This window comes from Nicotiana sylvestris, chromosome 2, assembly GCF_000393655.2.
Source record: "Nicotiana sylvestris chromosome 2, ASM39365v2, whole genome shotgun sequence".
Taxonomy (NCBI): domain Eukaryota; kingdom Viridiplantae; phylum Streptophyta; class Magnoliopsida; order Solanales; family Solanaceae; genus Nicotiana; species Nicotiana sylvestris.
Window position 1 is genome coordinate 110,266,442 of NC_091058.1, and position 15,949 is coordinate 110,282,390.

Genomic DNA, 15,949 nt, shown 5'->3' on the forward strand with positions numbered 1-15,949 from the left:
GAAAGGATGCCGAAGTTATTTAAAAAATGGGTACAAATTAAAAAAAAATAAAGAAATGGGTATAGGTACACCGCCCCTATAGTTTTTTCCCCCTAAAACTGTAAAGGGAAAAAATCCGACGCACTGATTAGTTCTCGTAGTGTCTCCAATGGACGAAATAGCCCCCTATTATCACTACCCATATTATCAAGCTCCACCACCAGCAGCCCCTCCTCCGCCACCCGGCACCACATTTCACGCGCCGCCGCCGCCGGTGGTGGTCCAGCCACTTCCTCTTCCTCAATATCACCACCTTCACCAGCCACCCATCCCTGCATATGCACCCTCTCCTATTTATCCTCAGCATTCGTACGACGATGTTCGAACTCTCTTCATTGCTGGACTCCCTGAAGATGTCAAGCCTCGTGAAATTTACAACCTTTTTCGTGAATTCCCAGGATATGAATCTTCCCATCTCCGTAGCCAAATTTCTAGTAATTCACAGGTATTATGTTACATTTACTGCTTATTGGGATCTATGGTTTTAACTTCTTTCAGTTAGTTTCAGTATCAGCTTTGCTCTTCTCGTATTATGTGAGTCTGACATATCTGTTTCGCTAAGGATGTCTGACACATTGTTTGTGTTCCTGTCAGCCATTTGCTTTTGCAGTCTTTACAGATCAGAATTCAGCACTTACGGCAATGTATGAACTGAATGTAAGGCCAATTTCTTATACTAACTTTTAATTCTGTGAGTTATTGAACAAATGATTTACTTCCTTCCTAGTTCAATGTCCATGTTCTGGATTATCGGGTATCCGTGTATGGCCACTAGTGTTTTTTTTTTCTTTTTCTTTTCTCTAATGTAAGTAAACTATCCATACTTTGGAGTACTAGACATTAGGTGATTTCTCAAGTTCAAATTTTAGTGGAGGCAAAAAATTAGGTGATTTCTTCCCATATTGCCCAATTCTTGGTGAGCAGAGTTACCTGGTATCTATGTTGGTGAGAGGTAGAAGGTACCTTGTGCGACTAGTCGAGGTGTGCAAGCTGGCTCGAACACCACCTTAACGAATAAAAAAGAAGATATTACATTTGGACATCATACCAAAGAAGGGTGAGGATTCTAATCAGGAGTGCTTATTACTTTATACAAAAGATGAACACATGTTTTGCTTCTTAGAAGGAGGCTTAGCAATAATGGGATCCTTGGCTGAGGAAAATCCAAACTGAGAATGCAAGAAAAATGTTGAAGATGGAACCTTTGCCTCTGATCTCAAAAATTGAATGAAGTTTAGTCTGAGAGGGGTCACATCTAATGTCATCTTATTTTTCACTCAACCTGTATGTTCTATGTTTTGAGAACTAGTTCTCTTCTGTTAGACGTGTAACTTGAACTTGCCTGAAACATGGAGAACAACTGAAAAGAATGAGAGTAGTGCATAGTTCTGTTACCTTTTATAGATCATTTTGCATTAGACATAAAATAAATAGGCACAAATCTCTTCCTTCATTCACATCCGATTGAGTATTTGGTCATGAATAAACAAAATAGATAATGATGTTAGGAAGGCATTCTCAAAAAAGGAGTATAACATGCTTTGCTTCTAAATGTGTGTCCAGGGAATGGTTTTTGACTTTGAGAAGGACTCCAAATTGTACATTGAGCTTGCTAAATCAAATTCAAGGTCTAAGAGGTTACGGACAGGTCTGTTAGGAATAGATTTCTTTCGGTTGTTAAAACTGGAATTACTTTTCCTCAAGCCACAGATTTGTTTTGATTAAACCGCAGATGATGGGAGGCCTGTATCAGAGAAGAGGATTAAAGGTTCTGCTGCTATTTCCAGAGACGGTGGTTCTGGTATAGATCTGCCTCTATAACATATTACAGTCTCTTCCTTTGGATTAGTAGGATACATGCATATGAAATTGAGAGTCCGTTGGCCATCATGTCATTTATATATGAACCAATTTGCTTGTGCGATGCTTTTTAGCCTGTCACATTTAACTCATTTGATGTCATTTAAGGATTAACTGCTCGTCAGTCACTGCAAAGCACTTTATCTAAATGCTCACTTCGCACATGTTTTGCACGCTTGGGCACTAGCAGGTGTTGGCAGCGTTCACATGCCTGGAATGGGTAACTCTGCTTACAACACGATTGGTTATCCACCTACACAAAGGTCATCTGCACTACTTAAGCACATTTTTGTTACTCCAAGTGATTCCTTCTGACTGGAATGCTCCAAGTACTTGTACTTCTAGCTGAAAGTCGAGCACCAAATAGAAATAGTTTCTCTATTCCATGTTCCCTGACATAGGGTATTGGATCTTAGTATTGTATTGATCTTGTGGATTATTTCTATTTTAAATTATATTTTTCTTTTTGTTTGGTGATTCAGTCAGGGAAAGTTTGGTGGTAGAGGGGTGAATCAAGCTGCTTCTAAAACGGTAAGGTGTATGATACATGGACAATCATTTTGTTCTTCTGAATGGCGATGGTAATTTGGTTGGTTGTTCTGTTACAAGTTTGATCTATAATTTCAGCTTTTATTTGGAAAGTTTTTTGCCAATTTTTAGTCGTATTCCTTTGAATTCTAAATTTTTTTACGGGTCTGTTTAGTCACTCATCAAGCATGTACTTCAAGTTCTTGTTGAATCTTGTAATAGATAAAATAATCAACATGTGTAAACTGGGGGTGTTGTACCATTAGTTAATGTATGAGCCTGTAATGTCTAGGTTTTACGCATGCTTTCAAATAATTTTCCATGTCATAAGGTGCATCATAACATTAAGATCAAATCACTTTCTACAACTCTCCATATTTTCTGTTGCAAGTGCAAAATATTGCAGCTTTGTAGATTATATGTTTTCCAACTCTGTTAGATTTATTTTGTGGAATTGCTCTGGTGAATGCAAAGCATGGTCAATTTGCTTAAGGGAGCTAACATTTGGAAGTGCATCAAAGGTCTAAATCATTTTAAATAATATTCTCCTTTTTGGAGCCATATGAGCAAAAACAATGAGTGCAAATCCTCTATGAGATTGCTTCTTGGCCGACAACTAGGATATTTGAAGTTAAGTTTATTTCTTTTTTGAAGACTCAAATTGGTGCTTCAAATGTACACTCATGTCACATACAAGGACCATACTCTTAAACAGATCTTGTGCTACTTCTGTAAACTAGTGGCGGTGCTGCCATTCTTAGTCTTGGATTCTCGCTTTATTCCCAGTCCAAAGCTCCTTTTTTGTTAATGTGATGATCTTCATGACCTTAAGTTCCACAGGTGGCTGATCCATGTCCAACAATCTTCGTTGCTAATCTGGGCCAAAGTTGTAATGAGCAAGAGCTGATTCAAGTATTTTCAAGGTTTTGACAAGTTTCCCTTTTAGTTCTAACCTCTGAAGTATTTGGTATACTGGATGGTTACTGTGCTTTCTTTGACATTGTTAGATGTCGGGGGTTTTTAAAGTTGAAGATGCAGGGCACATATGGAGCTCCTGTTGCTTTTGTCGACTTTCAGGTAAGGTTATTACTCATCTTTGCAGTGGCAGTTGCTCAACCTATTCCCACACTTCTTCTGCGTGTCCTTTATCTTTTTCTAAGTGCATCTTTGTCCCTTTACCAACAACTTTTTCTTTCTTCCCTGTAGATTCATTGCCCCCTATTTAATTTAGCTAAATCCTTAGCCAGTTAATAAGGACATACTGCATGTTTTATCATGTTGCCTCAGCAATCTTAATAAGGAAGTTCAGATGCATCTCCTAATTAAATTCTTCAAGAATTTAACCGTTGTAAGCACATTATTTAACTGTTGCATTTTCATTCAAGTAATCGTTTAACTGCAGAACATCCAAGATTCACCGTTCTTTTATATTGATAAACTTGTCGACTAAAATTTAGTGCTTCCAACTGGTAATTCAGTTTTCCTGTGGTTAACGCACTGGCATGATAATGTGCACTTTGACCTTGTTACTTAAGGCTGGGGTTACGCTAAACAGAGTACCGTTTCGCCTGTTTTCATCTCCTCTATTTTGCTGTTTTGCCATCTTAGGTTCACCTCTTTGATTATTCTGGTAATTCTTTTCTTATTTTCTCTATTTTTTATTTTTATGGGGCTAGACTGGCTTTATGCGTGAGTTAAGAAATATACTGCTGCAAGCTCGGTAACTTGGGAGTAGAATGTCAACTTTTATCTACATATTCACATGTAGTACATATATGGGCACCTTTCTTTATGAAATAGCAACGTCGGAAAAGAACTACCACACATCAGCACAACGATGGAAGAGAACTGTTGTCAAAGAGCTTCATTGGGTGTGGGATGTCATCTTAAGACCTCTTGTTGTTCTTAGCGAAATGTATTTATCAGTGCCCCACTTGGCTCTAGGATCAGGAATCTTAATGTCTTAAGACTGATGCTTAAATCCAAGCAACTGGCTCGTTTGTTGCTCATGCTCCTGAAGTTAAGATTTGGCGTTTCTAGGTTTATAGGAAGGCCGAACAAAGAGTTTAATTGCAAGGGGTCAGCCATCCATTCTGACACCCTTATGATAATTACAGCGCCGTATGAGATACCGTTGTGTGGCATCTTTGCTTTTGGGCTTCCCCTCTTATAACTGCCACCACTATTCTCATTTCTCTTGTCTCTCGTTTCTAAAAGTTAACATGAGCTAACACTCTTGCAGTGTAAGGACCCTCAACTCTCGATGGGACACCAACTGCACGAATCACTTTAGCAAACCCATATTTACTAGATGGATAGCAGTTATTCTTTCAATCAACAAAATGTAATATTGGGGAGAAGGAAAAAAACGCCCTCACTAAAGAGGCATTGCTCATTGTTTCAGATATAAATTAGGTAACCACCTAGTTGGTACTATCCCATATTTTGGGATAGGTGTTCCATTATTGATGTGACTGGGAAGCATCTTAAATAAAGCAACATGGTATACTATAATTGTTCTCATGCATCCTCAAACTCTTTACTGCTTTCTCTAGCTTATTCTCTACAGCATGTATTGCCTTATAAAGTCATTATTTAGCAGTGCCTCCAACATGTTTTGCAGCTTTAATCCCTTAATTTTGATTTTACTTTGTTTTAAAGAACCTTAATTTGGCTTTTTTTGGAATCTTCACCCTAAGGCCTGAGCTCTGCTTTTCGAAAGAAGCCTTCCTGTGTTCCCCTAGATATTCATACATTTTTTTTTTGAGAATGGTAAATAATCTTTAACTGTGGCACAAAGTTGTGCGAGCTGTACAAGTGTTATCATACATCTATACGTGTTTTTCTGAATTGAGGAATTGATAATGATTTCTTACAATATGTTGAAGTCATAACCAGTTGGAAAGAGAGTTACTTTTTAAATGCATATTGCAGTCATTGAGATATATTTTTAGCTATACATGGATATCCCATTGTGTTATCTTTACCTTCTAAGCTTTCTCATAATGTCAACTATGGCATCTATTCAAAATCTCACTTCATACTGATGATGTATATTTCCCTAAACCAATCTTCCGAGCCAACCCATCACAACACCCCACACAACCCCTCCCCTGTCCCAATAAAAGGGGTTGGTGGGGAAGCTTCCACTGGGGGTACTGATATTGGAACTTGGAAACGTTAACTATTACCTTTATCTTGTTTCTCTTCCGTTAGTGTGCTACCACATTAAGGTCAATAATTTGTTGCATATCGTAGCGGGAAACGAGGATGCTAATATAGATGTGTTAGGGGTGCTTATCGGGCGGATAATTACGCTTAACGGTTCGGTTTAACGGTTATCGGATTATAAATATAGTAATCCGCTAGCCATCCAATAAGACAATGGGCGGATTAGTATCGAATTAATAATTATCGGGCGGCTTATCGGCTAAACCAAATAGAAATTTTTTGAACAATCATTCAATCAATACCAAACAGTTTCAAATCAATACCAAAATTTAATACCATCTAAGATCTAACCAAACGATATTTTTTAATTGAAGAGTGTTCAAGACTACTCATTTTGTCATATACGTATTAACCAAAATTTTAATACCATCAAGACTACTCATACAGACATACACTTATTAATCATTGAGATTTTGATTTTTCGACTTCTCAGTTCTCAGTTCAAGAGAGAGACGAGACTGACGACTTCTCTGCCTCTGGTGGCTGCAGACAATTGAGAATTAGAAAATAGAAATTAGGAATTTAGCCATTCAGGGTTTCAATAGTACTTTATATACATATGAGTAAAAGTGTAAATATAAAAATTCTTAACGGGTTAGCGGTTTACCTGATAAGAAAATTGAGTAATCCGCCCCCAAACCGTTAAGCCGTTAATTATAAAATCTCAATCCGTTCACCATCCATTACCCCGATAATCCGATACCAATAAGCCAATAAGCCATCGGTTCGGTTAACGGTTCCGGTTCGGTTTTGAACAACCCTATGTGTGGGCATACTAAGAGAAATAGGATTAAGAATGAAGACATTCGGGACAAGGTCGGAGTGGCTTCCGTGGTGGACAAGTTGCGGGAAGTATGACTAAGATGGTTCGAGCATGTAAAGAGGAGATGTTCCGATGCCTCGGTAAGACAGTGCGAGAGGTTTGCCTTGGTGGGTTTGAGGAGAGGGAAAGGTAGGTCAAAGAAGTATTGGGGAGAGTTAATAAGGCAGGACATGACACATCTGCAACTTATCGAGACATGTCTCTAGATAGGAAGGTGTGAAGGTCGAGAACTAGGGTAGAAGACTAGTAGGTAGTCACGAGTTTATCATTGTCTTCCATGTATGTATAGCACTCTCGTACTCTTTATACTTAGATTTGTATTACTACCTGTTGTTTTGTTGCTTCAATTTTCTTGTTATCTTATTGTTGGTACTGCTTCGTGTTTCTGTTTCCTTTTCGTGGTTTATCCATTATTGTATTTCTTTTCAACTATGTTGTGACTTTGCTTTTCCTGAACCGAAGGTCTATCGAAAACAATCTCTCTACCTTAATAAGGAGGGGTATGGGTGCGTACATACTACCCTCCCCAGACCTCACTTGTGAGATTATACTGGGTCTGATGTTATTGTAATATGCTGCATATCAAGTTCACCTAAATACACAAAGAATAAACGGAGGTGAAACCTGAAATTGATATTACTAACCATGTTTCCAGGACACTGCCTGCTCAACTGAGGCATTGGGTCGTCTTCAAGGGACCGTTCTGTATTCTTCCACCTCTGGAGAGGGCATGCGACTGGAGTATCCTTTCCGAACTCCCATCAATTATTTGCTTTCTCTGAACTCTAAATCCATTATTGTTTTAAATTCTTTCTGCTTTTGCATTACATTTTTCCTTAATGAAATGTTTAGATATGCAAAATCACGGATGGGAATGCGAAGTAAGAAGTCAAGGTAAATGCTTGTGGACTACAGTCAGTAAAGATCTGGTGGAGCAATGCCATTAACAAATAACAGTGTCATTTACTTTGCTTGGACTGAGAATGGGTAGAAGTATTACTAGTTCACATTTAATGTTCTTCAGTTTGAAGGTTGCTATGAACAACAGCATGTTTCCTTTTTCAAAAGTAAAATGTGCCAGTTATTTACTTTTTTCTTGTGCTGCGTGATGTCTTCGACTCCATTGTCTCATCAACTAAGAGCATAAGTCATTTGCAATTTAATTTCTATGGCAGTGACCAAGTGCTTTACTGGTCTGCATTCTCTTTTTGGCTAGTCTCAAGATATTGCTCACTTATTTCAAAATTTAATACATTAAAATATTAGAAAAAGTTTTCTAACATTCACTTTTGCTAACCCCAGTACTGTCTATTCTCTATTTTACTTTTTAACATCGGAGAAGTCAAAATATTTCCTCAAATGCTCCTAAACAGGATTTGGAGACACTACCGTTTTAAAAAAAAATTGTCATGTCACGTAAAACAGGTAGATTAGCAAAAATTACTGCTAGGATGCAAGGAATATAATATTATATGACGTCTTCTATTGGGAAAACTTATACTTACCTAGGATACTGTTGTGAACCAAGTTGACTCCATCTGGGCCCATAGGCTAGAAGAGATGAATGAGATTGGGTCAATTGAGATTATTGGGCCGAGCAAAATGCTAGAGAATTATATTTGGGATCCAGGCCCAGTTAGCAAGTGGTTAAAAAGGACTACATGTTTGGAGAGAAGGATTATGTCAATTATGTTGAAGCCTCGCTCAGTTGGTCTCTCATCCCGTTCTCTCTAGTTTCTCATCCCCTTTCTTCTTAGCTTTAGATTGCAATTTCTCTTCTCATCTACTCTCTATTTCCTTTAGTGTTATTTTCTACTGTTCTATTGCTATTTGGTTATTGTAATTCCGTTTAGTGAGTAATATAGTCAATTGGTTTGGGTGTGATATCCAGTTTGTTACATTGGTGCTTTCATTGAGAGGTCTTCAATGGAGGACCAAATATTTCGAACTATCGATGATTCAATTAAGGTCGTGACGGATCCGTGGTCGAAGGATATCGCTGAAATTCGTTCATTGTTACGTAAGTTGGTTGAAAACCTTGCAACGAGTAAGCCTACTCCAGTAAGATTCCAACGATTCAGTGGCGAGGATCCAGAGTTATGGATTTCTCAGGCTGAATGTTACTTTGAATTCTACGGTACATCAGAAAACAACAAATTATTACGCCCGTCTATTTACCTAGAAGGTGAGGCATTAGAGTGGTTCCAATGGCTTCTCCGGAACAAGCAATTGACGGAGTGGGATCACTTTGTTGCAAAGGTGCGAATTCGTTTTTGTAAGCAGCATCTCGAATCACCGGAAGGTCACATGGCTACAATCAAGGATTATTCTACTGAAATTGAAGCCCAGATGTTTGACAATATCTCACATAGATGTTGTTGTTCCAAGGTGTTTGATACTGAGAGATCAGATGTTAAAGCCCTCACTGATGTAATGGAATATGATTTAAACATTGCAACATTAGGGGAGGTCCAGGTGTTTGATGAAAGCTCTCACGGAAATGAGGTTAGTGCTTTTATTACACAATCTACTGAAGATTTAGTTTTAGCGAGTGTCGATCCAGGTAAGGAATTCTCAACAGCATCCGAAGGCCAGGTGTTTGATAATTTTTCTCAAGGAGCTAGGCAAACTTTTCAAGAGTGCTCACTTATGGCAGATGACTTTGAGATAATGGGCTCGGTTATCAGCAAAGGTTTGGAGGCGGAGAGTGAAGTTTGTGGGAATACTGATCTCATTCTCCCTGCCTATAGATTTCCTTTTATCATTAGCAAGGGAGAAGGTAGTGTAGTTACATATGAAGATGACGAGCATTCTAGAAATGACGTGAGTCCGGCGTTTGATAATTTTTTTCACTATACCGAGCAATTTTTGGTTGACAATGAAGTGGTCGAAACACTCTGGGACAGGAACGACCTCTTAATGTTGGATGGAATCAGATTGGTGTATGAGCATACATCTCTACACCTTCCATTTGATCCTGGTGAGTCTGTCTCTCCATCCATTCTGTTCGAGAGCTTGAATATTCATTTTGATATACCACATTGCTTCCCTATTGCACTATGTTCTGCTGTAGTTGGCCTCGATGGTACTACGGAGGGTGGCAAGTTGTCTAATGAAATGTCCAGTTGCACAATGGATGTACAAGCTGTTCAACCTCGGCCGCCACAACCACTTCCAAAACCACATTTCTTGGCCTTACTATTGGATTTCTTGGCCCAGGTTGCGCATTCTGTCGAAATTGGTAGGTATGGGTCCAAAATGAATGCTCGTCTTCTCGCTGCAAACTTCCTTAGTAAAATGCAGCCTGCAATAGCTGCACTTGCTGCCATGTTACAGGAGTGTAAGGCATTAGAATTAAGGAGTGGGCCTAAGGTGAAGGTTCAAACGGTGCACCCTGTGGGTTACACCTTTTATGGTGTCATTGAAATGGTAGAGTTAGCTGCACACCATAAATTACATCATGGCTTAGATGATGCATTAGTTTATGTTATCCTCTTGAACAAGTTTGTGGTCGTAGGACAGGTTATAACTGAACTCAACGTGATAAGGCTGAAATTTTTTACTGTAACTAAGAAAGAACCTGGTTGCAATTGGTTGATTGCAGTTACAATGGCAAGATTTGATAGAGAGCGAGCTTCTAAAACTGTGCATCAGTGCTTCAAGTTGGATAATTTTAGCTTTGGTGGGTCTAAGCATGAGTATGGTCTGTATCATATTTCATGTGAGCATGTTAAGGAATATGGTTTGAATCATATTTCTAGTCCTTCTGGTGCTCCTTTTGCTGATATTGCACTTGATGAAATTTTTGGCATCCAAATATCTGAGAGTATTACCTACATTTTGACCTATCATGTAACTTTTTCATTTGATAAAGAAGAAAATGACTCCACTGGTACCACGAAGGATCTCATCTGGGCAGCAATTTCAATGGTGAAAGCTAACACAACTATTCTTCCCCTTTCATTAGGAATTGATATTGAAGAAAGAGGGAGTAAAAATGGCATCGCAGATTCTGTTAGCTGTGAGTTGCTATTGGAAAGTATAACAAATGTACCTCACGTTGCTGAGAAAGTTCATGCGACAACCAATAGTGTTGCTAAGCTCAGGCAGATGACTTATGGAAGCTTGAGTGACACCATTAGGTGCTCTGCTCTTTTGGACACATCTCAAATTGTTACTCTTCTTTGCCATGGTATCTGGAATACATTTATTTTTCTTCTGAAGCTAAGCAATAAAGATGAACCCAAGTCTAAACTCCAAGCTACCAACCAAATTATGATCTTGCTCTTAAAACTTTTTGCCTATCGTAGCCCAGGTGTTTATAACACGCTAAATTGCCCAACGAGATTTTCTTTCTTGAACCTTGAGTCAGGACAAGGTTCTTTTTGAGGGCGGGAGTATTGTTGTGAACCAAGTTGACTCCATAAGGGCCCATAGGCTAGAAGAGATGAATGAGATTGGGTCAATTGAGATTATTGGGCCGAGTAAAATGTTAGAGAATTATATTTGGGATCCAGACCCAGTTAGCAAGTGGTTAAAAAGGACTACAGGTTTGGAAAGAAGTATTATTGTTTAACCAAAAATCTGAGTCTTTGGTCAAAGCTAAAAAGAAATTCGGGTTACTGATAATCAGGAGACGAAAATAAAATATTTTGGAGAATGATGGTAAAACAACAAATAGTTTTGTATTTCAATAAGTTCCCAATAGTACTCCGTGTCTCTACAAATGATGATACTTCTTCCTTTTATAGGTAATTCTAGGTAAAGGAATGAAGCCTCAGCTTTAATGATATAATTATGAGTAATAAATGATATTGAATAAGCCGTTATACAATCATTCCTATTAAATACCAATTTTCTAACGTATCAGGTATTTAATAATGAATTTGGACTCCTTTCTGTCATCAGATCTTTGTCTTTAATGCCTTCTAATCTGTTGGCTGTAAATAACTTGAATTGGTACGAGACTCGTATCTGCACTTCGTCTCGTGCCTATTTAAATTCCTCTTCCCGTGGTTGTCTCCATCCGTGCCTCTTAGTCAATTGTTGCGCTTTGACCATTTAACCAAACCACGTGTCATGCCACGTCATCTTTAATATAAACTCAGTTTTTCCCAATACAGATAGTCCCCCCACTTTCCATTTATTTATCAATTAAATAATTGGGAAGTGGATCTTCATAAAAAAGGAATTTTCGCCACAATTAATGCTTATGACAGTATTAACGCCTCAGTAGTCTTTTCCATTTAATGTTCTGCCCATATGTCATTTTCTGATTGATTCTACTATTTACACCATTTTTCAAGACTTCTTCATTCTCACTATTCACGAAGTGATAGTTGCCTTTTATTATAGGCTTTCCATCATTACACTTCTAAGTTTGACGGTTCCCATTATATACATAACTTTTTCTTCCTTTGTCTTCTTCACAAATCTTCAACAAACATTTTCTTCTTTATTTCTACTTTCTTTCGACTTATCTTTCCTAACAATGTCATCTTCAAACCCTAACCGTAAAAAAGTTCCGATTCTAGACCAATTCCCCAACGCCCCTGTTAGACACAGAAGAGGCGGAGGAGGTAGGCTTTGAACAGGATTAGAATCTACTCGAGGCGGCTCCTCTGGTTCTTCTTCAAGGAGTTCTATCCCAAAGGCCCCCTCTTCTAGAAGTAGAGAAATTCTTGATTCTTCTCAAGAACCCTTAGTTGATGAGATAGTTCCCAGCGATTTGTCTTTTGAAAGTGACAAAACGTCTCTTCAAAAGCAAATTGCAAATTTGGAAAAAGCCGATACTTATCCTACAATAGTAACCGAGCTTACAATCCCCACCATAAGAAGAGATTGTAACTGGAAGGATAGTCTTCGAATGTCAATTCCTTCCCCAAATCAGAGAATTTCCTCCTTTAGAAGTGGGTATTCTTTTGTTTATACTTACCCCTTCACTTTAGGTTTTAATCCTCCGATTGACCCAATTATTCTTGATTTTTGCCGTTTCTTTACAATTTTGTTTGGCCCAAATTGGTCCCCTAGTGTGGAGAACAGTGGCTTGTTTGAGATACTTATCTTCCAAAGCCAATGTCAATTTCACCTTCTCTCACCTCATTCATTTATACCACCCTAACTTAATACGCCATGGGGTTTTTACCTTAACTGCAAGGAGCAAAAAAGTTCTGGTAAATCCTGAAGATGACAAAGATCGTGGATGGTACATCCGTTACGTTGATGTTCGTACGGTGGACTTGATTGGCGAAACAAATATTCCCTTCCCTGAGAAGTGGAATTTTGCACGTAGGTTTCCTTTTACTTACCGTACCTACTCTTGAGAATTTCAAAAGAAATTTGCTTTTAACCTCGTCTCTTCTTGGTTTTTTGTAGCAACCATGGGAGATGTGGAACCTATTCCCAACTTCCATGGTTGGGTAGACTCACTTTTGAAGATTGCTTCTAGGGAGCAAAGAACTTGGAAATCGATTTCTTCCTTACATGGCTGGAAGGTGAAAACACATGGTATGCCCCTTTTTATATGTTTTTTTTACATGTTAAGCATTTTTTCCTCAATTTTGATCATGTATATCCTTCCTTTAATCAGGATTTGGCGTTAGAGGAATGACGGCTGAAGGAGCTATGGCCATTCGCATGTCTGCTAATGTTGCTCTTGATTTGGATAAGGCTCGAGCCTTGCTGCCAAAAAGGAAAGCTATAAAAGAAAGTTCTGAAGAAGAGGAGGGTACCTCCCTAATTACCAGGCCAAGGGTCAGGAGGCGAATAATCATTGATGATGAAATTGAAGACACTCCTGCTCGAACCTCAACCACCGAACCTGTTTTGATTCATTCTGACGAGGACACCGAACCAAGAGATAATAATGAGTCAATTCAGCATCTTTTTTATAGTGGTTTCGAGAGTGGCGAGCTCGGCCCTGTTTTTGATGAAACTTCTCTTTCCTCATTCGTTCCTATTTCCTCCATTCCACTGCCAACCGTAAGTATTTCTTTACCAGTTTTGACGACTTCCGTTCTTTTGCCAGTTTCTACCGCTCCTATGTCCGTTCCCTTGGCAGTTTCTACTGCACCTGCTTCCGTTCCTGCGTTGATTTCTACATCTTCTCCGTCCATTCATGTTTCTGCATCTTCTCCTTCCATTCCTTCCATTGCTCCTCTTCCCTCTGTTCATCGTACAGAGACGGGTTCTAGCAGTGGAAGTATGACTATGAGAAGTGTTACTCTTGAAGTTCCTGCCAACCATAGCCTCTTGAGAAAGACTGGTAGAGCCGATGTTTGGCTCGAGCCCCTAATTGGAGATATTGAGAAGAAGAAGATGGAGAGCCATAACTGCTTGACTCTGATGAATGACATAGTTCATTCTACTTTGAAGGTATTTTTCCTCTTCTTACCAACAAGTTTTTTTATCTTCAATCCCTCATTTCTATGAGTTGTCTCTGTAGGCTAACCTCATTGGTATGGAATTAATGGGAAGAATTTTCCTCCTGGAAAGAAAAGCCCGTGAGTTTGAAAAAACTATCCACGAGGCCGAAGAAATAGCCAGGGGAGCCCAGCTTGAAGCAGTCAATTGGAAAGAACAGTTTGAGAATGCTCAAGGGACCATAGAAGAGTTGCAAGAAAATAAAAACTTCCTGAAGCAGTAAAACCGTGGTTTGACTTCTGAACTGGCAACTGCCAAGGCTTCTTCAAGCCAATTTAAAAGAGACAAAGAGCTTTTGGAATGCTCTTTGTCAGAACAATTATCAAAGGCTAGTGAAGAAGTTAGGGAGCTTAAGGCACTTTTGGCTAAGAAATAAGAGTATGCAGGAGAGTTAATGCAAAGCTTGACTCAAGCTCAAGCTGACTTACAGTCCTCCTCTGACGAGATTCATGCTTTGAAGAGTTCTCATGCCTCTCTTGAAGCTTCCCTTGATTCCCATTTAGCTGAGCACCAAATCTTGAAAAACGATCTTGCTATGTGGGAAAAGGAATATGAACTTCTGGAGGAGAACTTCAACATAGAGGTGAGTTGGGCTTTCCTAAAATCTCGCCGTGATGCTTTGACGGAAGCTGCTCAGGAAGGCTTTGACTTGCAGTCTGAACTGGCCAAAGTCGTAGATACCATCGAGAAAAGTCAACAATCTACTGATACTCCTTCTCCTGTACTTGAAGCTCCTGGAACGGAAGAGCTTTTAAATGAAGAAGTGGCTACTGCAACAGTTGGGGTTGCAATTCCTGCTCCCGAGGGTGAAACTTCTGATGTTCCAAACCCTTCAGTGACTAGCTGAAAATGAAATTGCTGTAAGGGATCTTTTGATGAAGTCCCCAGTTATCATAATGGGGCATTTGTAAAAAAAAATATTTTGCTGACTAAGTTTGTACTTGGTCTTTTATATTAAGAAGTTTTTGTTGGTACTTCTGTATATTATATTCTTGCCCATTTATCTAGGACTTATAGAATAGCTTAGCATTTTTATCCTTTTAAAATGCTTTATGATTCTTCTCATGGATTATCAACATGAGGCTTATAAAAGAGGGTCCTTTTATTTTATCGACACTTAATGAAGAAGACATCTCAACTTCATAATGGTGTTATAATACGATGAAAGAAATAGGAATACACACGTTTTGTATGAAACAACTTTGGCAAGTTTTTATTCATAAAATTTAACAAGTGTTTGACTATTACATGTATTATAATACATCTACAACTTTCTCGTAGCTGTTTTTCTTGTAACAGATTTGTACATAACATAGAATAAACAAGGTTTTTCTTCATAACCTGTTTAAGTACATAGTCATGACCCTATCTTTATATATTAAGAAGGGTTTGAGAGATGACTCTGTTATTTTCATGAATGCTGAAGACTTCGTAACTTTTACTCAACACTTGTCTCTTTGTGGCCGACTTTTGTTTGATATTCGTATCTGCATTTCTACACGTATCTGTGTACAATATTGTAGTCCCCCAAGTGTTTGAGCGGTGAAATATGACCTCGAGCACTTGTTTATTTCTTTTACTTTGGCCCTTTTCCTGAAACAGAAAGATATACGGGACTCAAAGGTGCGATTATAGATGAAGACTGCCTAACTCGTGTGTATTTCCATCAGATTAATTGTAACCCTGGGCTAGGAATTTAAGAATACTCCATTTTGCCTTGCAGGTTGTGACTCATCATTTGGCACGAGTTAGGGTATTTTGCCTAGCATCTAAAATCGTTAGTAAAATATTAATAATCCAAGAGAGAAATTTTAACATGGTGATACCTGACCGTAGGTACTTTCTCAAAAGTAATATCTTTTTAAGTGGACGACATTCCAATGTGAGGGTAAAACTTTGCCGTCCATTGTCTCCAACTGGTATGCTCCTTTTCCCGCAATGTCATGGACTTTGTACGGTCCTTCCCATGTTGGACTTAGCTTTCCTGAGTTAGCAGCCTTTGCAGATTGGAACACCTTTTTAAGCACGAAGTCCCCAATTTTGAAA

The 15,949-nt window shown here is 38.7% G+C and overlaps 2 protein-coding genes across 3 annotated transcripts; both read left to right on the top strand.

Moving 5' to 3' along the window:
* The first annotated feature begins 94 nt into the window (after positions 1-94).
* Positions 95-7,571, top strand: LOC104234778 (uncharacterized). Of its 2 annotated transcripts, none has more exons than XM_009788411.2 (10): positions 95-484; positions 634-696; positions 1,603-1,687; positions 1,772-1,840; positions 2,090-2,162; positions 2,382-2,430; positions 3,268-3,350; positions 3,435-3,504; positions 7,137-7,222; positions 7,334-7,571. In XM_009788411.2, exons 1-10 carry the CDS (start codon positions 149-151, stop codon positions 7,377-7,379), a joined length of 960 nt encoding a protein of 319 aa, XP_009786713.1. In that variant the 5' UTR covers positions 95-148; the 3' UTR covers positions 7,380-7,571. The 2 variants fall into 2 exon arrangements, with proteins under 2 accessions (XP_009786713.1, XP_009786712.1); XM_009788410.2 differs by having other exon boundaries at positions 114-484; positions 2,087-2,162.
* A 4,023-nt stretch (positions 7,572-11,594) lies between these two features.
* On the top strand, positions 11,595-14,638 carry LOC138886531 (uncharacterized). Its single transcript, XM_070168129.1, has 3 exons — positions 11,595-12,769; positions 12,857-12,988; positions 13,071-14,638. Exons 2-3 carry the CDS (start codon positions 12,862-12,864, stop codon positions 13,910-13,912), a joined length of 969 nt encoding a protein of 322 aa, XP_070024230.1. The 5' UTR covers positions 11,595-12,769; positions 12,857-12,861; the 3' UTR covers positions 13,913-14,638.
* Positions 14,639-15,949: the final 1,311 nt, after the last annotated feature.